Source organism: Calonectris borealis, chromosome 1 (assembly GCF_964195595.1).
Source record: "Calonectris borealis chromosome 1, bCalBor7.hap1.2, whole genome shotgun sequence".
Taxonomy (NCBI): domain Eukaryota; kingdom Metazoa; phylum Chordata; class Aves; order Procellariiformes; family Procellariidae; genus Calonectris; species Calonectris borealis.
Genome location: NC_134312.1, coordinates 162,553,690 through 162,580,716, shown reverse-complemented (window position 1 = coordinate 162,580,716; position 27,027 = coordinate 162,553,690). Strand labels below are relative to the sequence as shown.

General features: G+C 42.6%; 1 protein-coding gene across 2 annotated transcripts in view; it reads right to left on the bottom strand.

Annotated features, from left to right (window-relative positions):
- ABCC4 (ATP binding cassette subfamily C member 4 (PEL blood group)) overlaps positions 1 to 21,544 on the bottom strand; it is a 157,880-nt gene extending 136,336 nt beyond the window's left edge. Inside the window, exons 1-4 of one of the 2 annotated variants that reach the window (XM_075138376.1) lie at positions 21,329 to 21,544; positions 7,431 to 7,541; positions 5,125 to 5,245; positions 4,245 to 4,469 (exon numbers count right to left, since the gene is read on the bottom strand). In XM_075138376.1, the coding sequence (XP_074994477.1) occupies positions 4,245 to 4,469; positions 5,125 to 5,245; positions 7,431 to 7,541; positions 21,329 to 21,402 (531 nt within the window). In that variant the 5' untranslated portion in view covers positions 21,403 to 21,544. The remainder of the gene's footprint in view (positions 1 to 4,244; positions 4,470 to 5,124; positions 5,246 to 7,430; positions 7,542 to 21,328) is intronic. The other variant, XM_075138387.1, reaches the window with a different exon arrangement.
- Positions 21,545 to 27,027: the final 5,483 nt, after the last annotated feature.

Here is a 27,027-nt window from a genome sequence, read left to right as displayed (position 1 = left end):
ATGCAGTCTGAACATTACTGCAAAGATCCAAACTGAAATAGCTCAAAGATGCAGATAACAGACCCTGATTCCTTCTACACCTGCTAGAAAGAAAACACAGTTTTGCAGCACAAGTGAAAAAATATACAAAACAGGTTACACGTTTTCCTGTAACAGGAACAGTTCCCTCCTCAAAAACACTTTCCCTCCTCAAAAACACTTTGTATTTTTAGGCGGTGCACATCTACCTCTCCTTCTCCAAACTATTATTATTAGGATTCCTTTTTGATCAATAATCTAAGCTGAAAGGCACTAAGTGTTTCAAAAATACTGTTCCAGTATTTTAAATCAGGTGCAAGAATATCAGACATCAAAGTACTATTCAAAGCATCATTTCAAACAAAGTGCCTTACATTTCTTGCATTACAAGAAAGGTATTAATCACAGAAAGAATCCCAACCCTAACTTCATTGAAACCAGCAGGCAGAAACATTTAAAACTCCACTAAGAAATTCTTCTGATATTCCAATAATAAATCTAGGATACTGGGTATATGAGAGACGAGATTTAATTATTTGAGAAAATCATTGCTTCGTTCCCTGTCTTAAGCCGTTTGTCTCTCATACATCTGAAATCCCCCACGAAGCTGCCTGCAGGTAATGCAGCCACAGCACATCCACGTTTCTATCACGTTTACTCCACACCACAGACCAAGGTTGATAAGCTCCTAGAAAAGCTATTAGGTATCCATAGACCATAGTAATAGGAGTTTGAAGAAGTTGTCCACCAGGGTGTGTTTACAGCACCTACTGCTACTTACTCCTTTACGACACAGACGTATCTGCTGTTGGAGGTCCACCTGAGCCACCCGGGAGAACACTGCACTGGAGTCTTGCTAGTGGCCCACGGCGCCCGGGTCTGTCTCGGACCTGCCACCTGAGTCACCCTTCTGACCTCTTCCTAGCTATTTCAGACACAGGCAGCAAAAACAGTTTCAAAATGTACTAGCCCAGCTCATTTTGACCAAGAGAGTCTCAGGACTGGAGCTCTCAGGAGGAACCATGCAAGCATCCGAGCCAAAAGGAGGGTGCTCGTCTGTGACTGATTTGTCTTCTCAGGGAAGAGACAGCCGTTTCCAATGTCAGTGGCAATGCAATTTTAGTCTTTGCTTCCCTTCCTGCTTCAAAACTACTTTTGGTTTTGGGGTTTTTTTTTTGTTTTTTTTGTTTGGTTGGTTGGTTTTGTTTTTTAAAGTGAAGTAAGCCTTATATTTTCCCAGCTGAATGGACCTGTCTAGACTGCAAAGCATATAGAAGGAAATGGAAACATTGGACACAAAGCGGCAGTTTTACTTCTATAACCGATTTCTACCAAAAAGTCCCATTTTGGTACTTTTCCTTTCTACTACATCCGAAACACAGCACCATATGAGCTGCTATGAAGAAAAGTAATTCTATCCCAGCCAAAGTCAGTACACTGTGGCTTTAAATACTGCTTTGACCATAACATTTATAAAGTCACTCCGAAGGTAAGAAATACTACTGAAGATTATCTAGAGCCACACACCTTTTTAAAAAGCAACTGTAGTTTGAATTTACACTTTTGTTTTACATTTGCCAATTATTTGTCTGTTTTCAGCACAAAGATCTGCTTGATTTTCTGTCTATAAACTTTCCGTACAGTTGTACTTCCCAGCAAGCACACTTTCTCAAGGTTTTAATTATACAAACTAATGAGAGCAGTTTGTACACTTGATGTCTTAGGTTAAACTTTTTTCCCCCCTAGATGTAATTGCACAGGCCCAATTTCAATTCTTTAACCATTATTTGCCTTCTGTACTCCCATCTTAGTGTTTTAATCTCTCCCTGCCCCAAACAGTTAATTCAAAAGCATATTAAAAAGGGGGAACTGACCATAGAAAGGAATAATGTAACTGTTCAGTCAAATAACTCCTGACACCTTTTTGGCTGCTTTCTGTCTCCACTCCATAGCTTAAACTGCTTTAGTGTTTATTCTGAACCTCAAAGAACTTCTGAAAGTTAAGTCTTAAAAAAAAAAATAATCAGCCTCCCGTAAGTAGCCTTTGGTTTTAAAACATGAGATTGTGAGTCATAAGACAGATTCCATTTTCATTTTTGTTACAAGCTTCCTGCATGCATCGCTAATACTTCTTACTGATCAGAAAACATCTTGGAGTTTGAATAGAGGATTTTTGCAAATGAGATTTTAACTTTCCAGGAAATGAAAAAGGGTCTAAAACTTAAGAATTATGAGCATTTGAAGTTCTCTATTAAGGATGCTCTCTCATCCAACCCACTCATCCTTGCAAATCCCAGTTTTTATTTACTACAGCAATTAACGAACACCACAAAAGTGCTGGTAAATTAGCATCCAGATTCTTTCAAAAGCATATATGAGGATAAAGAGAAAGTATGACCTATCTATAAGCCTCAGATAATGAAGACAAATGATTAGAAAGGTTTATCAATGTTCTGCTGTGACCTCAGCCTTCACCCTCAGGAGTAAAAATTTACGAGATGAGGGGAGATTAATTTTCCATTTACTCACATCTCTAGAAATAAGGGTGCACATTATGAACATTTCTTTTCCAAGCTTCTAAGCTAATATCAACACAGCAACAAACAACATGGCTATATACATATTTCATGAATTTCAAACTGTGTTATGATAATCAGTTTAGTAAATTAATACCTTAGAGAGATGTTTATGTACAAGAAAGCAGTGTGCCGTGTTAGAGTCGAGTTCCCAGAGGATAATTTCCAAGGTATCAGAAGAGGGTGGAGAATAAGTACGTGCATGAAAAGCAATCAACACTTACGATGGGGCCGTTTTTACTCTCCTCACTTTACTGCTTTGCCCAAAGCCTTTGCGTGACCTATACCAGTAGTACAGGTGTTTGCCTTAAATGGATGGTACCTATGTTCAATTTCTTTACATTCTAAAGAAACTTTACAGTCCTGATCCTTCAATTAAACTTCTCTGCTGAGGTAAGAACGGGCAGGTCACTATTCTAGCAGCCCTAAAGGTAGAAAGATAGGGCATTTTCCCTTCCAGCATCCCCAGCAGGGACTTCCTGCTTGGAAGCGGAGACGGGCTCAACGGTTTGGGTATTGCAAACAGCTTCAGAAGAGGGAAGCAGACATTTAGAACTGGGTTGCTTGCTCCCCAGAGCACACCAAGGCCAGCTTTTCATCCTGGATGTCGCTCAACTCCTTCCTGCAGGTAATATCCATAACTTCTCTTCTTCCACTTTCCATCTGACAGCGGCCTCGGCTCCATCCATAGTCGAGGACAGCTATTTCTTGATCAGGACTCACAGACAGCGAAGAAACCACAGCTTACTGAATGCACATCCCTTCTCACACTTCATTGGCTTTAATGAAGGACTCCAGTGCTCCCACAGTAAAACCAGTAATTGGTACTAAAAAATGGTTCTACTCTACATTTAGGATTCAGCTTGATTCTGAACCATCTCTCCTCTGCCCACTCCTCTCTTTCTCCCCACCACAAGCAGGAGGGATACCAAAGGGACCTGCCTGTGAAGACGCCGAGCATCCCGGCAGCCCGGCGGGGGCAGCAGCACCGCAGTACCACTGCCTCTCCCCGAGCCAACCTGAGGGACGCCCCGAGAGGGGGGCAGCCTCTCTGACCCTCAAAGCAGGCAACTCACTAGCTCTACAGCATCGCTGCAAGAAAATATAAATAAATTCCACCATTAACCACAACAGGGCCGGGGGGGGGTGGAAATTGGACAGCGAAGCAATTCCCAGGCAACTGAGAATGCTGAAGCAGATGGTGACAGCCAAGCGTAACGTCCTCCCCCGGGACGAAACTGCAGGGCTGAGTAACTGCCAGCATCCCCTGGGAGCTCTGCCCCTCTCCTGCTGTATGCTCACAGCCTCTTACCGCTCCAGCACACAACCCTTCCACCAGCAACGGAGGAGCTCTTCTCTGACGGCACGAGCAGGCAAAAATCAGCAGCTCCTCCTAGGCTTTAGGGCTATTTAATTCACCACCTTCACTTGGAGGACTGAAGCTGTCATTCAGACACCATATTACCAAAGGGAGAGCAAAAGCACATATATACATTTAAGGTCTGATACATATTAGCATGCATTACATTTCTACAAATGAGTAACTTCAATGGAATTGCAAGCATGAACATAACAAATAACTGTATTTTTAAACTCCTCTAATGAAACAGCTGTCAAATGCCAAATATACCTGTGAAGAGGTTTGCTTACCTTTCGATAAATCATATGGCACATAGCTACTCTCAGCTTCATGCCAGCCCGCTGTACATGATAGAAGTATAAGTGGTGCATTATAGCTAGAATAAGCGTGCACACAGACAGAGCAGCTGCGTAGCAATATGCAAAATTCAAAGCTATCTCATCTGAGGAATCATAGTTTTCAAAATAATTAATAATTTTTCCCAAAAATATTGGTTGAATTATTTTGAGGGTTTCCTGAAAAAAAAAGAAGGGAAAAAAGTATTAACAATTTCATATCGTACCATGCTACCCGAGTTTGTAACCAGGCAAACAAGAGCCAAATACTGCCACAAGTCACATCCCCTATTATTTTGTCTTTATTGTGCTCTAAAATGTCAAGCCAAATTTTATTAACACATAATCCAAAAGAAATATGTTCCACATTAAAATTGAGCTGAATCTTTAAAAGGAACTCTCTCAATTACCAATAAAAACTTTGATGTTATAATAATTGCATGAATATGTATTACACTTCCATTTTTAAAGATGACAGCGTCTCCTTTACAGCCATTTACATATAGCAAAAAAACCTTTTTCTATGGGGGCACCACTCAGATACATAAAATACAGCTAAGACTTGCAAAGCAAGTCAATGGCTTGTAACGGCTCAAAAATATTGCACTGAAATCAGCTCTCCGTTCCACATCCATAATCCCGCAGTTATGACTCAATTTTTCAGTCTCTATGGGGCTGTAGCTCTGTTTTACTTTTCTGAGAGAGTACATGAGCATTACGGATTCTCTGAGCAGCCCAGCATGAAGTCACCAGTACATATCATGCAGTTTAAGAGGCCAAGTTTCACATTGCTGTTAGCTAAGAAGTGTGTTGTATGACATTTTACACCACTTACCTCAATCATTGTGAAAATTCCAAAAACTAAATAGGATTTCCAGTAACAAAGAATAATGGCTTTTGTTAAATGTGGTGTTTTTCCTCTCTTTTTTGCTTTTTGCACCTCTTTATCCCAGTACCTGACAAACAAAATGCAAACATGCTGGAGGACAGAAGTATAAATCATAAGGCAATTACCTGGAATAAAATACTTTCAGACTTACAGCCAGATTGCCATGATCACTGTTATACAACAAAAAAAAAATACAAAAGAAGTTAACAGATAGCCATGTTGTCTCATTCACATAAACATATTGTACTGAGTATTATAGGCCTATTTGCTCTTGTATAATCACAAACAATTCACCACTGTTGACTACTAACGCCTTTGACGTATTTGCAGATGAGGAACCCTTTCTTTCTTCTCCTCTCAGTTCAGACAGCCACTCACCTTAGTTATGATCTCCTGACTATGGACTAAACTGAGGCAGCATGGAGTGTCTATATCTTCTTATAACCTCTGCACTTCCCCAGAAAGGTTGTGATACACAACCCTTTCTCATGCCTAGCCCTTTCTTTTTTCCACCATGTGCTTCATTGAGGACGAGCAGATACGGCACAAAAGCAGAGGGAACTGTTTTGTCACTTAACACTCCCCACGTCTCTCTGAAGGCAAGGATTACAGCAGCAGAGTGGCAAAGACCTTTGCGTTACTGCGTGCGTGCCCACAAGTAGGACACAATCTGTTCACATTAAAATCAAAGACAGTAATAACAAGCATGATTTTAACAAGAAAGTATCAGAACTTAAGCAGACTTCTTAAAGCATGCTGTTGTCAGGCAGGATACTCCCCTTGCTTCTAGAGGCTAAATATTTTCTGCCAGGCCCTCTGACCTTGCAAGTTTGAGGGCTGAAATGAGTCTAAGGTGTGAAAGCCAAATTATTTTGCAACAAGGCACACAAGTTTGAAGCATACAGTATGAATAGGAAAACAAAACTTTTTCATTTTTATCCTCTTTTTTGCTACGAGGATTATAGTTACTGCCTAAATGCTTCAGGATCAAAACTGCAATTGTGCAGATTCTGTGGGGTTTGTTGGCCCAAGAGAAAAGGCTACTTCCTTAGGTGGCCACTTATAAATTATATTCTCTGCTTCTTGGCCAAGTACACTAAAGAATTAAAAAACACTCTTTTTTTTGCATGCTGTATTTTCTACCATTTCCTGACTTATGGAAAGTGTGTGCTTTTACTGTAAGAATCACTGGAAAGAGTCCATCTTCCTCCACAGCGAACTCCCTGAACTGCTTCAAGACACATCCGCGGAATTTGGCAAAGCTCTCCAGCTAGAAAAGATGTTAGAAGCTGCACTCCTACGAGCTTATCACTGTCCCTCTTTCTTTAGTTAATCAGCCAGAGCAAAATGATGTAAGACCTGGTCATAACTTTTGGTTTTGGGTTCTTTTCCACTTCTTGAGGAATCTCTCATCCCAACCAAACTATTAGGAAAGTTGATTTGCTCTACCTTCAGCGTAAAGGCAGGAAATAGCAAGGCCACACTTTCTCAATACAGGGGCCACCTTTCATTAGGAGACACCTCTTCCTCTAATTATATTTAGAAGATTATTTGAAGACAAAAATTTTCTCTACTGCAAGGTTCAAGACAACATAAACTGTTATTCTTGGAAGATATTTCACTATTAAAAGAAAAAGAGATAGATCCTCCTGGGTTCATGATGACATGAATTGGTACACAGTTCATGAAAGAGTATTTATAACAAAATAAAAACACCTCCTAGACGCAAGCTTTTAGACGTCCAAGGCATTTTATCCACTTTGCCAAAGAGTGACATATTTTCAACATACATATATTTATATATACTCATATATAAAGGATACACAGCTGTCACTTAATTCAGTTTGTGCTCAAAAACAACAAAGAAAAAAACCTAAAACTTCTTCCCTACTTTTATTTTAAAAGTTTCCATAGCTATTCTAACACAGACCAGAAGACTCACATTAATTTATTAAGGATTACTGCAGCAACAGTTGATTAAAAGTCTTCTTTTCCAAGCATTCTGCAAAGTGTCATATTAATTACAAAAGACATAATGGCAATACTCTAATACATTTTCATTATGTGTAACTTGAAAAAATTAAAATGCTTCCATGGTAAACAAGTTTTAAATATTACTCTTACCTCTTCAGCATTTTTAACAGTACACCTTGTTAAACTTTATAACAACGTCTTAATTTTAGAATACGAATAAAACTCTTGCCTTCACCAGCAGAAATACAATGAAAGAGAACAATGATTTTTCTCCTTACCACTGCAATTCCTCTCCAAGCTTCTCTGAGGAATCTTCTGGCAGCACTTTATACATATCATCTTCTTCAAGCTTCCGTTTATGGCCAATAATAAATAAGGGATTCAACCACCTATTTAAATACAAATTATTAATAAACTGATCAGCACACCAAGAGAGTAATTTCTTTACATATTAATTTAATTCTTTTACCCCTTTCTTCCCTCCTCTTCTCCTGCGTCACTCAACATCCACACATTTTACTGCACTTTTCTCTTACCTAAGAATTAAGTCACCCCCATTTTACAGATGGGAAAGCATTTCCCATTTCCTAAAGCTGTTTATGCCCCATAGCACCTTACTCCCAGGCATCCAGACAGTCAGCACAACTCCTCTTGGCCTTAAGGCAACGGTTTTCTTACAGTGTTTCCTTGTATTTAAGGAAAATCAGCATTCGTGTCAATATTTAGGAAAAAACAGAACTTAATCCAACTATTAAAATATTGACAGAGTTGTAAATACAATTGTAATACATATTAAAAGACATTTTTTGTAATTAGCATGGCTATTCATTTACATGAGGAAAAAAGTAACTGCTGTTCAACTGCCATCTTGACAAATATTAAAGGTCAGCAATTTAAAGACAAGCACTCAAATGTAAAAATGGGTAAATAATGGATTATTACTAGAACTGATCCTAGCTGTGTTCGGAAATATAAACAAAAAGCACAGTGTGTAGGTTCAAAAAAGGAAAATATCGTCTAACAGCTCCGTTTCCTTAGTGGGCAGATTTTTTAAAAGCTCAGTATTTTATGAAGTCTTTGAAAACAAATTGTAATAGTGCTACTGTAGGTTTTTTGGCAAAGGCAGTATTTTGTTAGATCAAATAATACTGTCAGGGAACAGTAAGATTAGTTTTTATGCACCTAGATCCTTCTTCAAGCCTGAAACATAGGTCAAGGAGGTCCAAACAGTTCCAACTGTGCTCGACGGAGCAGATGTATGGCAGAAAAGTGACCAAGTTGTTCATCAGATGGAGCAAGAGAGAATGAACACCTTCAAAACAGGCATGGCTTAGTGGGAACAGGGTGGGTAGGGAACTGCAGCTTGCCACTTAGTTTGTCTCTACCGAATCCATGATACTTGGTTTCCAAGAGAAGTGCGGATTTTGGCCCTCAGGCTTGTTTCTTACAAGTACTTTCTCAGTTGGCCAATACGATCAGAACCAAGAGGTCAGGGATGGACCTGTTTTGGAAAAAATACTCACACTCATGGAAAGATGTTTGTCTGATGTCGATTGCCTGTGAAAGTTCATAACTGCTGTTTAGTTTCTGATGCTTAATTACTCCTTGACTTCACCAACACAGTTTTTAAAAGAGCACCTGGTACACTAGGTGAAGTGTATTATTTTCTGGAAGGCCAACATGTGAGAATTCAAAACTGGGATGGTTTACAATGAGGGCATTTATTTATTCACAACCACAAGAGTGGTTATGAATACTCATCAACTCGCTTTGCATTTCTTGCTCGGGCATGTTCGAATTTAATTTTGTATATGCTGGCTTATGAGAAGTTTGTTGATCTCAAGAGAGGGTGGAGGGGCAGGCTGAAGAGGGGACTCAAGAGTTTCTTTGAAGATAGAACTGTTGCAGAAACCTTTTTCACAGGCTCCACGGCACAATTGCATGTAACAGGATTAATAGTGTTTTTCCTTCACTACTTAGCGTGTTAGCACAGTGTTTGTGTGACTCATTCAAAGATTAAGTCTCTATCCTTAGAGTAGCATCTTTGATGCCTAACAGCCCTTTTTAAACTCTTGGAGCGAGTACTGAAGACCTGTATGATATGTGAACTGTTAAGTCCTCTATGTATGTAAAACATACAATTAGAAATAGAAGGTACTTGTCAGACAAGTCTGTTCCTTGGCCTGTATGGCCAAATAGGCCGGAATCACTGCCACAACTTCCCTACAGCTCCTGACCAAATGTCTCAAGGATCAATTGCTCCAACCAGCAGAAAAGCTTCTGCCTGGTTTTACACAATGAACCTGCTCCACTGAAACATTTCTTCTTCAGCCTCAGTTCTCACTGCTGACCACAGGTAAAAAGCAGACATGAGGCAAATAACCTCAAGGCCATTCAAACAATTTCTGCCTGCTGGGTGAGAGAGGCTCTATTTGCTCCAGGACAGACAGTTATGGGAAAGATCTGCAGACTTCAGTTGACTCATGTGCCCAATACCAAGTGTTCCTCCTCTTGCAACATCAGTATTAGCCTACAGTGTACTCCATAAACAAGTCACAGATCTCCTTTCTGACAGAGATGGATAGCGAACAAGTTATCTTCCCCAACTTCTTTAGCATGAAAATCAAGATGAGGCAGCCCTTTCAGGAAAATACAGAGATAAATCCTTCTCATATGTATGCAAATGGTTATGAAATTACACCAGCTACTGCTGCCAAGGTGGCGAAAACAAAAATCTTTCTGGCATTTAAGTTTAACAAGGAGCATAAATAGGATACTACAGAATCACACAACAGCTGAGGTTGGAAGGGACCTCTGGAGGTTGGCTGGTCCAACCCCTCAACTCAAGAAGGGTCACCTAGAGGCAGTTACCCAGGACCATGTTCAGATGGATTTTGAAGATCTCCAAGGATGGAGACTCCACGACCTCTCTGGGCAACCTGTGCCAGTGCTCGATCACCCTCACAGTGAAGAAGTGTTTCCTGATGTTCAGAAGGACCCTCCTGTGTTTCAGCTTGTGCTCATTGCCCCTGGTCCTGTCACTGGCCACCACCGAGCAGAGCCTGGCTCCATCCTCTTTGCACCCTCCCTTCAGGTATTTACAAACATTGATGAGAGCCCCCTGAGCCTTCTCTTCTCCAGGTTGAACAGTGCCAGCTCTCTCAGCCTTTCCTCTTAGGAGAGATGCTCCAGTCCCTTCATCATCCTTGTGGCCCTTTGCTGCACTCTCTCCAGTATGTCCATGTCTCTCTTGTACTGGGGAGCCCAGAACTGGACCCAGGACTCCAGGTGTGGCCTCACCAGTGCTGAATAGTGCTGTCCATTACTGGCATGTAGCAGAATGCACAGAGGAAAATAAAAGACACTTTAAAAATACACGTCTGAAAAACAAAACAATGCTCTTAATGTTACTCTGTAGAATGCCATTCCTTTACTTATACTTTTCAAAACATGGTGAAAAAACACAACCAGGCCACAGGAAGAACAATACTTCCATTGAGGGCGACTGCTCTATCCTGATGTCAGTTTGATTTAGCACTAGAGCCAACAGCAGCAGAAAGCGTTGACCACAGCCGTAGCATAGCCCACTTGCAAAGTAACCGGATGAAAGGTAACGGTCTCAAGTCTACAGGATTGCTTGAGTGATCTAGCTTATCCTTGGGCCTTAAACTTTACAAAAAACTTACTCATGATACACCCACCTCCACTGAGTTCTTACGGTTTGTAGCAAATCCCTTCTGTCCCCCCATCTAGACACCAATCAAGTACTGTACGCACTATGAGACTGAATTTCCAAATTAAATAGCAGATGGAGATAACAGTGCAGGGTAAAAACTGCCAAAAATCTCAAGGTTTTCAGACCATTAGTTCCAGTGAGACCTAGCGCAAATTCTGGGCTTCTCACATTTTTCTGTTCGTTAAAACCATAATTTGGAAAACAGTAACATATTGCACTACAACCTCTAATTTAACATTAAAGAAGGCAAGGAAAATCCATCCAGAGTATGCAGAAAACTGTGGTAATTCATTTTGTGACTCATTTATTATAATGGACAACATGGCAAAGACTCAGCACAAGTCCGCATGTTTCTGTAGGGTTAGGAAAAAAAAATGCATAAAAAGAAAAAAAAATAAACACATCACCCATTTTGTTGAGCTTTCTGACTACTCTCCCCCAAAATACTGATCTTAAAAGAGCTACTGCTATGGAGGTCTTAAGAGTACAAAAGCATTTAACAGTATGTTGTGTTACTGTAGACTATACTTGAAGATCTTTAGAAGGTGGTTAAAAATTTTTCTTTTCAAATTATGCTTAGTCCTTGAAAAGCTTTTAGCCCAAGAATGAGGTCTTCTATCTGTCCACTGCAAATTCTCAGTACAGCAAAAACAGTTCAAGTTTCACCATCTCACTGATGTGTCCTGAACTTCACACTGGAAGTCTACTTTCAGACAGAAGACTTAGCAGATGTTCATACTCAGTCATTAAAGTCAAAATTTCCACCACGATGCCACATGCAGATTATGCCCCATGGAATTCTCTGCACTTAGAGCAGAATTGAGACCAACCTATCTCACACAGCCTGCTGTCACTCAAGTCACACACTCGTAACAAGCAAACGAACCAGGCCCTTCTATTGCCTGAAGGCTCAGTTAAAGAGTGCTGTAACAGGACTGTTAAAGGAAGCTGGCAAATAAGGCAATGGCCTACACAGAAAACATCCCTGAAACCTCAACTTAGCCATAAAGGAAGACTACTCGTTAGAGTGGCATGTCTTTTGTCCAGAGATCAGCTAGCACTGATGTCGGGGGTGGGGGTGGGGGGGTGGGGAGGATAAAAAAAAGCCCACAGAAAATTAGAATTTGTTCTGAACACAGAAACTGTGCAAGCTGCATTATTCTTTAATAAAAAAGGTAAAATAATAAACAAAAATTAAAATGACCTAGAGAAACAGAGGGAATATATAGATAGTGATGCAAACTACTACTCTTATCCCAAGGATGGACATAACAAGGACTTGCTACCCATCTATTGCCTGAAGAAAGAGAGAAGCAACGTGGTTGGGAGGAAAGACTCACACCTCAGTCCCACATTTCTATATTTCCTTCTGAAGAAGCTGTTCCACCTAAATAAAAATAGGACCCCTTAGTCATCGTCTTCTTTTTCCCCAGGTACCTTCCTGTTTGCTAAGAATTTTGAATAATTATTTGGTTCTTACATATCACCTCATTTTAGTCACTCTTTCAAAACACTGGGTTCACATGATGCCTTCCAAACACCTTAGCCCAAATTTTTGCTACATGAACTACACATGAAAATGTGAATATCTGGAAAAATCCTGAGTACCTTCTGTTCTGCTGGGAATGTCTGTTCTATCAAGGCGATTAGCTGATCAAAGACATCAGTCTGGAAAGAAGCCCAGAATTAGTCCCTGTTATTGCGAGAATACTGATGTCACTAGGAATAAAGATTAAAAAATAAATCAAAAAAAAAAAATCACTCTGTAACCTAGCGCAAACCCAAGAGATAGCCAATTGCAAAACAGTAACTTACTGCTCTGACCCCAAAAAGCTTTCCGCCTCTACAGCAGTACCTTGGGCACTCATAAAAAAAGAAAGTGATTCATTTCTGAACTAGCAGATACACAAAGACCACAATATAAACATTCACTTCCTGCATTTCCCTACTCCTGGGCCCTGACATTACACACCCTGTAACGTTACAACACAGTCAACCAGCCACAATTTACTTGGTTGTTCAGGAAAGTGCAATTTTTACCAGCTGTAATTAGAGCTACTCCACCAGGATTTTGGAAAGCCTCTAAGGTCTGCAGAAAAAGCTAAGAAACACAGTGTTTTCTTACCCTCATAAGAGAAGTGAGACCTCAAACGGAGGTCTCAAGCCATCCCCTTCTTCACAGAGACGGTCTGTAAGAGAATCAGGCCCTGCTATCCAAAAGGCAGCGTCATTATGCAATCAGAATACTCATGCTACTCTGTTTCATATATGAAATACAACTTCCTAAATAAGAAAGCTTTTAAATTGGTTTGCTAGCATCCCAAAAGAACTTCCTTTCAGCCAAGGAAGAAATACATTATATATAGGCAGATTAAACTACTAGCCGTGTCCAGCTCAACTAGTTCATTAAGCCAGGGATGGGACCTGCTGTACCTCTGGATTTATACCATGTCCTGCTTGCAAACACTCAAAAAAGTACCATTCTCACACTGCAGAGCAGGCTTGCAGAGCTTTCCAGAAACCCACGCATATATTGCAAGTTCTTCATGAACTGAGAAAGTTTGTCACAAAACATCAGCCAAGAAGCATCTGCAAGTATTACAAAGCTGACACACATAAAAAATGTCCCAAGACCAAAGGATGTGTCTGTCGGGGCCCTGGGCACACCCACAGGCTTCAATTGCCCTGACCAGCCCCCCAACCAGTTACACCATAGCCCATCACTAACATTTCACGGTACCTTCCTCTACACAAGAGCAAAATTTTGCTCTCACCAGTTTCACAAAAGCCCTCGCTTTATTACTGGCCAAGTCAGAAAAATCAGACTACATGGACTCCTTTTCTAATTAGAAAAATCTTTTCTTTTTGTCCTTCTTTAGTTGTAATTATAGGCAGAAGTTTAACTTCTGGGTAATTTTACAGCATCCAGTCAAAGCCACATCCTGTAGACTCTCATCAACTAATTCCTTAAGGAGGTAGTTTACGAACTGCATTTTCCCCATTCCTCTTAAGCCTATTTGTGCATTACATTACAAGCATCATCTGTTTACACTCAATGTCCAGTTATTTTTCAACAGTTGCACAGGAGAGTCTTTGTTTACTCAAATTCTTCCATAGCACTAGGATTTCATCTCCTTGAGCAGCTTGGAAGCACTACTTCAACTACTAAGCTGCAAAATAACACATATTTCTTTCTCTTTAATCACCTACTTTGGAGCTGTTTTTTTTGAAAAATACATGGGGTTTCCTCACGGGATCTTTTGATTACAAATCCACGTTGCTTATCCTCCGTGGCTTACCTCAGGCGTCTACCTGCTTCATTGTACTGCTCATTATCACCTTCATGACTTGAAGTTCTACACCAGCAGCGCAAATCCAACACTGCTATGTGCTTGCTCTCAGTCCAGAGAAGCATTGTCCAGAAGAACGTAGAGAAGGACGTACAGACAGAAGGACACGCACAGACAGTCTCTAGTGTTATTTTGCAAGAATTCAGAAATATCACCACAACAGTTTGTAGTCATCATGTGATTTCTTTTTTTTTTTTAAACCTATCTCTATTTCACATGCTCACCCATTCTCTTCAGTAAGCTGCCTTTTCCCACTTCCCCTTACTAAGGCAGTCATCTAGAATTAATAAAGTAAACAGAATAAGTCCTGATATTCCTTCAGATGCTTTTCAACGGGTGTTTTGGTTGCAACTTCCCTCGCCAGCTTACTGCAGCTTGAACAGTAGATTTTCTCATTGCTTACAGTAGGAAAAAATAGGAACACAATGAAATTACTTCAAAGCCATATTAACTCAAAAACACCCTTCAGGCTTCCAGTTCCAATGCCAGACTGTATTAACCTTTGATACTCAGCTTCATCTCATCTTCCATGCTGTTGCTTTTTCACAGCACAGTCTAAGCAGCTAAGTTGCTGAACATACACTTTCTGATGCTAACGGTAACTCAATTAGTATTTGATAGCACTTATTGCGGGCTATTTTCATGCTGTTCATATACACTGGTATGAAATATCTGATTAATCTAACATACTTCCTGACACTCCAGCGGGCAAGTAGTACAAACAGGGCAAGGGGGCTGGGGGGGGGGGGGGGAGGAGGAGAAAACATACTGCAGCTAACATTTTCTGCAGAGCCTGGAAGCAGGGAATGGAGAAGTGGCATCACCTGTACCTGTAGCATTCCAAAGACTGTTATTAAAATATTGATTCCAAACCCAGCATCCACATGCCAAAAAGAATATCCAAAATACCAAAGATTTGATGGAAAGGTCTGAAGATTATGCCTTATAACAATAAATTTTAGTACAAGCTATTTATTGAAGTAGGGCCTAAGCAGTTACATAGAGCAAAGGGGAGAATTCTTCCATTTTACAGAAGAGAATTGGTCATACAAACCAGTTTCTAATCTCACATTAGATGAATACTGAAACAACTTAGTTGGAGTGGACAGTTTCTTCATCACTTGAAAAATGCATCTAAAAACTCTGTTATGGCTCATATACATGTTTAATAGAAAAAAGCAACCAACAAAAAAAGGCTCAAACCCTGAAACCAAAGTTATGCAGAAAGTCTAGTTGAGCATAATGGTCTCCGATTTCAATTTCCAAAAGAAAATGCAAATGCTGAAACCTAATGGTAGCAATTTCTGTATTAACATCCTTTCTGGCAAGTAATGGAAACAGGAAGAATTAAAATCACCTGTGAGTTCACACTGCTATTACAGTGAGGTTGGGTACCAGGAATACAAAAAAGAGAGATGATCGGTCTTTTTAACATTCCACTCTGAAAATCTAATTGTGTTACCTCCCTCCTCCACGCTACTTAAGGCCTTGAAGAATTTTCTAGAAGAGGGGGAAAAAATTGATTTTTGGAAAAAAAGAAAAAAACAACAGCACAACATACTCCTAATTTTGAAGTTTTGCAGGAATTATAAGAGGGACATTTTCCCTCATAAATGATACAGCATGCTTTATGTAGGGCATTCCAAGGGCAAATAGCCTCAGTGTTTTGTTATACTATAAACAGTTCATCTAATTGCACATCTAAGCAGATATTTATTGTAGATAGCAAATGCTAACATTCCGATAGCTTATACACACACACACCCCATAGTTGATATAATCTACTTAGCACTCTTCACCCACGTATTTTAACTTCAGTAGCTCATAAATGATGATTTTCAAACAATTATTTTTTTCTGCATAATACAGCTATCTTGCAATGAAACAAGCAAAACTTACAAACAAATGCAGTAGTTCAAGAGACTGATTCAAATTTGACTACAGGATATTTAATATCTGATAAATGAACAAACAAGGCATTATCTGTAAAAAAAGTTGTATGTGTGTGATCCTCAGTCTTCTTTCAATTAGGAGGAAAAAAGCAGCCAGTGTAATTTCATTCTTTGGCTATTGAAAATGGGTTTTCTGTTTATCTCTACTGAAGGCGCTTACGTATTTCTTTAGAGTTTCTTACAGTACCACAATCGTCCTGCACCAATAAGTCAATAAATGAACTAAAACGAACTCAGAGATCTTTATAAAGTGGCATCTGTTAAGAGTCATCACCATCACTAATTTCAGGCATTGCCAGTGGGAATTCACTAAATATCAGGCAAGATCCCAGGCAAATCGCAAAGCCTGATGCTGCTTGGTATTTTCATTTGTTACCTGAAGTAAACATAAGATCCTCACAGGCAAATCTATTCACTGACATCAGTAAGGAACGTGGATCAGTAAGGAACATGGATCAGTTGTAACGGTGGCACTGTTGGACTCCGGCTGGAACTTCCAAGAAAAGCGATGAATTCTTTGCCTAACTTCTTTCAATGCAAGGCAAGATACGCTTGTATAGAAAGCCAAGTCACAGGACTAAAATGCAGGTGACTCTTAGGCCTACTCAGAAGTCCAACTAAATCAGTCAGTGGCCCTTCCACTTCTAAGCTATGGGGTGAGAGAGGAGGAGGAAGTTAAGGAAAACATGTAGTTATTCACACTGCTACGAGAGGTGCGTGACATGACTTTATCTGGTCAAACAGCTCCATACTGTGCAGTCATCACTGAAAACCTTGGGATTTACATATCTGTGCTTACCCCGTTCTGTTCACGCTTAAATCCACAGGTAAAGATCTTTTTTACTCTTCTCTCACTACACGCCAAGTCAGAGCAGTGAAGAAGACTTAGTGGTTTTGTCATTTTCCCTAAAGCACATGCTTAGTAAGCCAAGAACAATGCTGTCAGACACCAACAGGTAATGAAAAACCAATCGTTTATTCCTTGGAATCATAACTTTGCAGATGCCTTTGAGCAAGTTTTCAGTTTCTGTTTTAATGCTGTTATTGTAATGGCAATTGCCACATGTCAAGTGATGACGTAAAAAGGCATCCAGCCTTAGGATGCTGACAGTGTCCGGTGCTCCAAAGGAGCCGAGAACTTGTCATAGGCATAGCGAGTCTGTGACAAGTAAGTAATTACTATTATTATTAAAAAAAAAATTATAAATATATGAAATTTACCAGGACTTTAATTTCTTTTACTTCTCTGAACAAAAACACCGGATACCTTTTCCAGGGTGTTCCAGCTTGCCCTCCTTCTCATGTTATTAACAGGCCAAAAGTTATCCAGTCTTTTAAAAATTTAATCATAGCACATGTTTTGTAACTTTCCACTGAAGTGGATTTGATGCCTGAACAACAGAGTGCATAACAATTCAACTACTGTATAGCTAGAACATCTTTGATAAATCAATGGAGCAAATGCTATAAGCAAATAAAAATACACCTGCTACTTAGTGAACATGCAAGCTCAAAGATGGGATAAATTAGAAAAGAGAAATACTCTTACTGTCTACAGTTATTAATTTAATAATCCCCACCCCCCACAGAGGGGAAAAAAGATGTGAAAAGTGCTATTCTCAACTGCATAAAGTATGGAGTATAAGGCTTTTTAAATTCAAAACACTTTCTACAATGGAACAGCCGTTTAAACATGAAAAACGCTGGACTGAATTCTCTTTCTTGGATGGACCTTAAAAAGAAAGCAAATCCTCCTTACCCATCCCTCAAAGCCCTCATTCTCACCAGCAAGCTGAGCCAGCAAAAAAAAGAAAATATACCCGAGCGCTGCTAACTCTGTAACTGAACTACCAGCCAGAGCCTAAAGAAGTTTGGTGAGCGTGGGAACTTGTGATTCTGAAGGTCAGTAGTTACAGCAATATCTGGAACATCCAGAACAACAATTTGGGCTTTGATAATCCTATGTTAAGATAGATAATTCAGTGAGAGATACGGAAAACAAGAATATTTTGCAACTGCCCTGATCTTCATACTTCTGTCATAAATAGTTTTTCATTGTTGTAACATCCAGACTAACATTACACAAGGGATGCATTATAAAAATAACAATATTCACACACAATCCAGATGCTCCTCTTTCCCATGAATGTACTACTAAAGCGTTTAATGTTCATCAAGCTCATACTTGTCAAAGTCACAACCCAAAAGCAAGAAGACAAGCTTTGAACAATGGGAGAAGAATGTGTCTTCAGCCTACACACTCATTACCTTAGTTTTATAATTCAATGAAAACATGACTTCTTTTCTCCTGTGAGTTTGATCCTGTTTCTGCCAGGCAATAATTTTAGCTTTTCTTCTACACCACTGGCAACAAATGAAGGGTGCCTCCTTACAATGGTGAAATTGCACTTTTGGAGCAAAATATAAACAAAATAAAAATAAGAAGGACCCTTGCCCAGCTACCTGTAATGCCCTACTTTCTACCCTCATTGACAACAAACAGCCATCCCCTGGGATTTCGAGAGCAGAGCAGGCACGCTTGAGCAACCGCATGGTGGTGGTTGCCACTACTCCCAGGACGGCCCTCCTCAAGCACTGTTTTTCCAGTTCTCCAGCTGAAAACATCTCAAGAACATCCTGTATGAGACAGCAGTTAAAATGAAGCAGTGCTGAAGCAGTACTCACACAGCTCTCTGTCAGACGCTATATGCTTTGTAGAAAGGAAGAACAATTCTTAAAGCCACCCTTTAGTTAGCTTTATAGCTAATGGTGTTTTAATACTTCCTTGATTTTATGTAAAATAGCATTAACTTGCAGAAAAGTGACAGCGCCTGCTTACTCGATTTAAGCCACTGCAGACATCATTTCAGCTGAAATTTTCACTAAGAAAATACTAATGCTTTCTGACTAGTAAATAACAAGGATATTCTGGTATTTTTCATGATCACATGCAGCACAGATAAGAGACAAGACTTTAAAAGGGTACTTCCACTGCTGTGAATTATACTGCTATGAAAGCCTGAAAAACAGTATATAGGGCAACTTCTAAAGCTTTTCATACCCCACTAAACTCTTTTTCAAAGCACAAGCCCTACAGTTGTAGTTGTATACTACTATCTGACTGTAAAGCATGAAGTCGCAGTCGATCTCCGGACTTTCGGCAGGCCTGTCATCCCACAAGCACAGGCTTCCACCTCCTCTTCCCTTTGCACAATGAGAACCTACAAACGTGTTTGGGGTAAAAGAAACCTTTCAGCTGCTTGCCTAAAACTTGGTAAATTTAAGGTACTTTGTTGTTGCTGTTGAACGCTTCACTGCAATACATGGAGATCGATACAAAAAGCCTAAAAAAAAGACGATGGGAGCAATCAGAAAACTAGCTACAAGCACTGCACACTTCCTTTTTCACATCTAGCTGGGTTGTTTTTGGCAGAACTACCAGTAACACCACAAGATCCCGGCACGGGAAAGGGAACGGACCAGAAGCAGCCCTGGAATGCTACATGGCCAACCAAGGTTCATCCCATTCTGTCTGGATATCCTAGCAAAGCTGTTTCCAACACGGGCACCCCTGGTGTCGAAGAAGAAATTACAAGTCAAAATGCTGAACACAGGGAGTAACACAGGGAGTTCTGCGCAAGCATACAACGTTCTTTTTTTTTTTTCTCTTTTTTTCTTTCTTTTTGCACAGAGTACCTCTGAGGACACATCCTTGACTGAAAATTTGTTTAGCTAAAATTTGTTGGGGCTTTTAAAATCCCCCTACCTTCCAAAAGGGATTCCTGCACCTGCTCACAGTTGCTTATAGGATCAAAGAGTTTTTTTACTGGTGTTTCAGAGGCTTCCAAAAAAAGAGCCTCACATGCCATGCCCTCTCTTCCTTCTCCCTCCTCCAACACATAACACATGCGCGCCGCAGCTCAGGCCACAGTAGGTGAAGCAGAATAAGCGGTACCCCAGCAACTGCTCTCCTCCAAAGGGGATCTGCTAAGACAGACAAGCGCGATGCCCTCCCATTTCACTCTGCATGTCTTTTCCTATTATATATCTAAACAACTAAACTGTTGAGCTGTAATTTCTCACTGCTCTGAGTAATCATATATATACCCACGCCAAGATCCCCACTAATAAGAAAACAAGCACTAGGAGTCATCTGGTCCCATAAAAGTTTGTGGCAATACAAACTTCGCTTCGTGCCTTCTTTCCGTGACACCTTAAGCCCCCCGAGGGTCAAGGTGGCCGACTGCAGCTGAAGCGTGGGTGAGGGCAGCCAGGCTGCTGCCCTGCCGTCCCTTACACCGGGAAACTCCCAGGCAGCTACGCAGCTCAGAAACCACCTCATTCACGGAGGGGGAAAGCCCCACGCCGAAAGCGAGATTAGTAAGCCTTGCCGAGATGAGCAATACCTGGCCGCGATCCGTTATGCAAGCGGGGAAGCGGAACACTGCCAGGGAGCAGCCCTGCACCCGGTCCCGGGCCGGGGGACCCGGGCGAGGAGGCGGAGGACGCTCCCGCCCTCCCCGCAGCTACCGAGGGCATCAAACATGTGCTCGCAGGGGGCGACGGGGCCGTGCTCGGCGCCGCCCGCCCGGCTGAGTGCTGCCCTGCCCGAGGCGGGCAGGCCCCCGGCTGGGCAGTCCCCAGACGACGGCCGGGGATTACCGGCCGGCGCGGACTACCGGGTTCACCTCGGGAGACCTCGCCCCGCCTCGCCTCGCCGCGCCGCGCTCCCCGCAGCCACCTGCCTGCGAGGGGCTGCCCCGGCCGGCAGGGCTGACACGCCGGGCCCGCGGGGGCGGGCGGCAGGTCGGGGCGAAGCCGCGGCTGCAGAGTCACCGCCGGCAGCCGGCGGAGGAGCGCGGGCAGCGCCGGCCGCCGCCTCCCATCCCCCCTCCCGCCCGCCGCCGGCGCGCCCGGACCCCCCCGGGAGCCGCGCTGAAGTGCGAGCCGGGCAGCCCTCAGCCGGGGCTCAGCATCCCCCCGCCGCCGGCTGGGCCCCGCAGCCGAGCGGCCAGGCGCGGTGAGGCAAGCGGCGGTAAGCCCCGGCGCAGCGCCATCCCCGCCGGCGGGCGCCCCGCGGCCGCACCTCGCGGCGCCACTGCCCTCCCCCCCTGCCCTCGCCCTCGCCCGGCGCTCACCAGAAGAAGAGCCGGGAGCAGAGGTTGGCATCCCGCAGCGGGTTGGGCTTCTCCTCGCGGGGCACCGCTTCCATGCCGCCCGCCGCGCCAACCCGCCTGCCCGCCCGGCGAGGGCGCAGGACCAGAGGCGACTTCCCACCGCAGCAGCCGCCGCCGCTTTGCCGCCGGCCGGCGCTGTTTCCGGGAGAGCCGGCACCCCCCGCCTCGTCCCTCCCTCCCGCCGCAGGACGCCTCCTGCCGGCCCGGCTCCCCCGCGGCGCCCGTCCCAGCGCGGAGGCTGAGGCGCCGGACAGCCCCGGAGGCCGCGCTGAGGCGGGAGCCGCCCCGCGGCGCTGCCGCGCCTCCCCCGGGAGGGCCGGGGGTCGCCCCGCGGTGCTGCCAAGTTCCCGGCGGGAGGGAAGCGGGGCCGCCCCGCTCCGAGGGGGCAGAGGCGCCGGGCGGCCGTCGGTCACCTCAGCGCGGCCCGGGCCTACGGCCGGGGGGAGGCGGCTGCCGGGGCCGAGGGTGCTCCGCTCTTCCCGCCCTGGTTTCTCGCCTGCGGGTGCCCCTTGCTGATGAAAGGCATCTCCTCAGTGCACGCAGCAGCAAGTCGGGGGCGAGTCCAGCTTAATGGGACCGAACCCCGCCGGAAACGCTTGCTTTCACCTCTCCTTTCTACATGTTGCAGATACTTCTATTAAAGAAAAGACTCCTCGTCGTCTTTCCAGCTTGGGCATGGGACCTGAAATAAGGGTCTGTATTCAGGTTGGCAGTCGTTGCGGCCCTCAGGGAGCTGGAGATGAGCCAGAGACGGGTCTGAGTCTGCAGACCGTCAGTGCTGTGTATAGCTCAGGATAACGATGTTTAGGAGACTTCGGGGGTACAAAGTAAAGTAGTTATTTAATTCCAGGAGACAGTGCCTACAGAAATCCTTGAAGCAATTCTCAAAAGTTCAGCAAGTGATCACCATACTCCTCTCCAGTACTGTCACCGTGGCGTGCCAAGGGGAGTATGACCAAAAGGAGTAGAGGAGACTGCAAGAAACCTAAGAAAATAGGAATGTGGGACATGTATCTGAAGTAACCAAAGAACTATTCATCTCCATGAAAAAGTAATTGGCAGAATGGGTCCCTGGCATGCTGTTATTTCCCTGCACTCAGAATCACAGAATGCTTGAGATTGGAAGGGACCTCTGGAGGTCGACTGGTCCAACCCCCCTGCTCAGCAGGGTCACCTAGAGGCAGTTACCCAGGACCATGTTCAGATGGATTTTGAAGATCTCCAAGGTCTCCACAACTTCTCTGGGCAACCTGTGCCAGTGCTCGATCACCCTCACAGTGAAAAAGTGTTTCCTGATGTTCAGAAGGACCCTCCTGTGTTTCAGCTTGTGCCCATTGCCCCTGGTCCTGTCACTGGCCACCACTGAGCAGGCCTGGCTCCATCCTCTTTGCACCCTCCCTTCAGGTATTTACAAACATTGATGAGATCCCCCTGAGCCTTCTCTTCTCCAGGTTGAACAGTGCCAGCTCTCTCAGCCTTTCCTCTTAGGAGAGATGCTCCAGTCCCTTCATCATCCTTGTGGCCCTTTGCTGCACTCTCTCCAGTATGTCCATGTCTCTCTTGTACTGGGGAGCTCAGAACTGGACCCAGTACACCAGGTGTGGCCTCACCAGTGCTGAGCAGAGGGGAAGGATCACCTCCCTCGACCTGCTGGCAATACTCCTTCTAATGTAGCCCAGGACACCATTAGCCTTCTTTGCCACAGGGGCACATTACTGCTGGCTCCTGTTCAACTTGGTGTCCACCAGGACCCCCAGGTCTTTTTCTGCCAAACTTCTTTCCAGCTGGTCAGCCCCCAGCATGTACTGGTGCATGTGGTTGTTCCTCCCCAGGTGCAGGGCTTTGCACTTTTCCTTCTTGAACTTCATGGGGTTCCTGCCAGCCCATTTCTCCAGCCCGTCGAGATCCCTCTGGATGGCAGCATGACCCTCTGGTGTATCAGTCTCTCCTCCCCGTTCTGTATCATCAACAAACTTGCTGAGGGTGCACCCTGCCCCATCATCCAGATCATTAACGAAGATGTTGAACAGTTTTGGGGCCAGTGTTGACCCCTGGTGTATACCGCTGGTTCCTGGCCTCTAGTTACTTCATGCGACTAATCACAACCCTAGTCTCCTAGACTACTTGCCCCTCCAGCTGAGCGAGCTGCAGGAACAGGCACCATTCTTATGCTCTGTTTATTCATCTCATGCCCCCAGTAGCGACCAGCCCTATCTCTAACCACTAAAATGTATTGCCAGTGAAACAATTAACAGGGCTGGCATCTGATTTTCATTATAAGCATCGGAGTTGACACGTTGTTGAGATAAAAGAGGGGTAGAGTCTGGGCTACGCTGTATTATTGAAGAAACAGCATCAGTTCATGCTTGCAGGAATGTCATAATAACGATAAGTCAGACAAATCAAGCTTAAGTTTGCTGTCAGTGAACACTGACAGGGCTGGCAACAGCATACGCTGCTTGAGTATAGATGATGTGCCGCTGAATTTTGCAAGCAGTAAGTAGTACGCTTGTTAACAACTGTCTATAGATCCTTCCAGATTAAAACAAGGAAATACACTTACGGAAATAGTGCAGTGGTTTGAAAGGATAGGCTTTAACGAAGTAGTGCTTATGTATTCCAGAACCTGAATAATTAATTTAAATCATCTCCCAAAATGTATGAAGAAAAGCTCTGCCCATCAGCAAAATCTGGCAGGTTTAGATTTCTGTGAAGCAAATTTATCTAACTAGATACTCCTAAGTGAATTAAAAGGTATGACAGCCCAATACAAGTCCCAAAATGACAATAAAGTTTGGGTCAGGCAGTGGGAGAAAGGAAGATTTAAAATCTTAAAACTGACTTCTATTCATGAAGCATTACCTTTGTGAAATAAAATATCAGGCCAGTTGTCTTGCAATGAAAGGTTATCCAAACATTTCTTAGTTTGGGAAGAAAGTAGAATACTGGTCATGAACAAGTAATTTATTTTAAGAATACAGTTAAAAGTATTAAAGTAAAATATTAAAGTAACTTTTTCCAATATTATTGTAATGGTAGGAAAAAGACAAACAACAAACCTTAAGAAGTACATTTTTCCTTTGCCAGCATTATCAGTTACAAATGTTGACACTACTTAATTTTAAAATAAATACTAATGTTTACTTCTAAGTCCAAAACAAAACACTCTATGAAATTTTGGAGAAGGGAAAACTAAAAGGGAAGGGGGAAATAAAATTCAACCAAATAAAGAATATCCTGAAAACCAAATTAATCTGTAACTGTCTGTCAAGTGTGCAAGTAACCATTAGAAACTGATGCAGTAATAAAGAAGTGTGAAGCAATTAGCAACAGAGATGCTCAGGAAAATCTAAGGCTGCACATGGAGAGGAAGGGGAAGGGAAAATAACACAGTAATGAAATTAATATTCTTTCTATTTTTGGGGGGGAAAGAAAAGCAACTGCCAATTTATCCGTTGAATATTTTGCTATGGCAACAGTATATTCACAATATGGAAAGAGCAAGATATAAAACAAACTAATCAAAGTGCAACTTAGTAAATCTGTAATATGGATAGCAGTCTAGCAAAGCCAACTACTCAAATAGGGTAATGGCCAAATTAAGCCAATGGCATCTGAATTAAACCCGTTATGCATATACATTGTGCTAGGGAAATCAATTAGATGATCACAGAGGATGTCACAAACATGCAAACACACAAGATTCCCTATTTATTCGGTGCACAGGAAAGACAGTAGTCACTAAATAAGCATCTGTATGATGTGTGGCCTTAAGCCCTCTTTGTTCTACTCTCTTCTCATTCTGAATGCAGTCAGACCGACAAGTTTCTTCATGTGCATTTTCTATGGCACTTATCACTAGAGTACGAGGAGTTCACAAACATCTGCTTTTTTCAAAACACTTAGAAGATAATTGGGCAGTTTCAACTAATTTCCAGATGGTGAATAAAAGCATGTGGATCCTGAGGTGAAATACAGCCACTGATCCCAATTATGCAATAGGAACCTAAAGCTTAGTCTTTCAGAGGAAGCAGCACTATAACCTTTCCCTTTCAGGCAAGTGGCTGCACAGTTTCTCCATATCATACCCCAGGGCCCCGAGACAGGTACCTAGAAAACCAAGAAGACGTGCATGAGTGTGTCTGAAAAGTCTGGATAAAAGATTTGCTGAGCACTACGTGGTATCTCTGAGGCAGTACTAGGGACAGAATCAGATTCAAAGCTGTTTGAAAGGCATCAGAGGGAGTAGTTTCCCAAAGACAAGCTATGGTAGCAGAATGTGAAGGCTTTACAACAGTACATTGTTTGAGTTTAGTATTTTTGATTGAAGCCAGGCAGAAAGGCAGACCGTATGCCTGCCTGACAAACCAGACAGGCAGCCTTATTTCCCGCCGTGCCACAGGCAAGAACGCAGGCTGTCCCGCTGGCTGTGAGCCCAGCTTGTCACTATCCGGTGGCCTGACTCATCATCTTGCTGACGTATCCACTGGAGAATAGTTTCTCATCCTTCTGCAATACAGACATGTGAGCCTGTTCTTGTTCAGCTGCAGAACAGAAATGTCAGTGCTGCAGAGCCAAGCTGTAAGTAATTTTGCTATTTTGGTCTAGTCATCAGTATATAATACCAACAGTCTTCCTCAGATGCTCTTCCTTTTTCTTCCTGTTACCCCACTAGCCATCTCTATTTTCCCCATATCTTTAACTACCTGTATCAATTTTTTACATGCCATAGTTTCTAATTTATATTAATTGACTTCTTCGTTCTCCTCAAGTTATGGTGCAATTCAGGTGGTTAAGCATAGATACCTTCTTCCATTTTAGACATGGTAGGGTATTCCACTTGGCCCCAAGTTACCACTCCAGAAGGTTTCAGGTCTTCCATTAATTGTGTCGTATCTGCCTGTCCCATGCTGATGTATCTGGTGCCTTATAAATGACAGTAGGCATCTATGTTTAGGCAACTGACTCTTGCCCTTACCATTTTCACTACTGAATCAGTCTGGGTTTTAAGCTGGAGTCCTCTTTCTCTTTGACTGCCACATTAAGGTTATTTTGGCCAGTATGACTTTTCCTAAAGAGCTTTTACTTTCCTAAAGAGCTTTTACTTTCCATTCACATTTTTCTATCTATCTGAATGTCACACACGCACATACATGCACACACAATATTTCTGTTAACTTTCATAGTTTATTTCTTTTGATGTTTGGATGTTTAATTATTTGCTTTACACAAAACTATGTTACAATCATTTATCCATAGCACATAGTTTCTATTGATTATCTGCTAAAATAAGATTCAAAACAGTTACTTTCGATTAAATGAAATATTTGTTGCCATAGAAATGTATCAGAAAAAGTTGTACTAAAAGTTAAAATTGGCACACCTACCACCTGTTCAGTTCTTCCTAACAATTTCATCTCTGTACTTCATGTACAGGTATTTAGAGACTGATACTTCTGTAGGGTGATTTGATGAGCTTACAGCAGGCCTTCAGCAGCAGCTCCCTGTGCTATTAGTTAAAACACCGATTCGTGTATTTACAATATTGCTGTCCTGAGCTACATAGCCCTCTCTTATCCATTCCTAAGCAGCTAAGAGCTTATTTCACTGTTCCAGTCTCACCAGGTAATAGACATTAAACTTTCTGCTTCTATTCATCA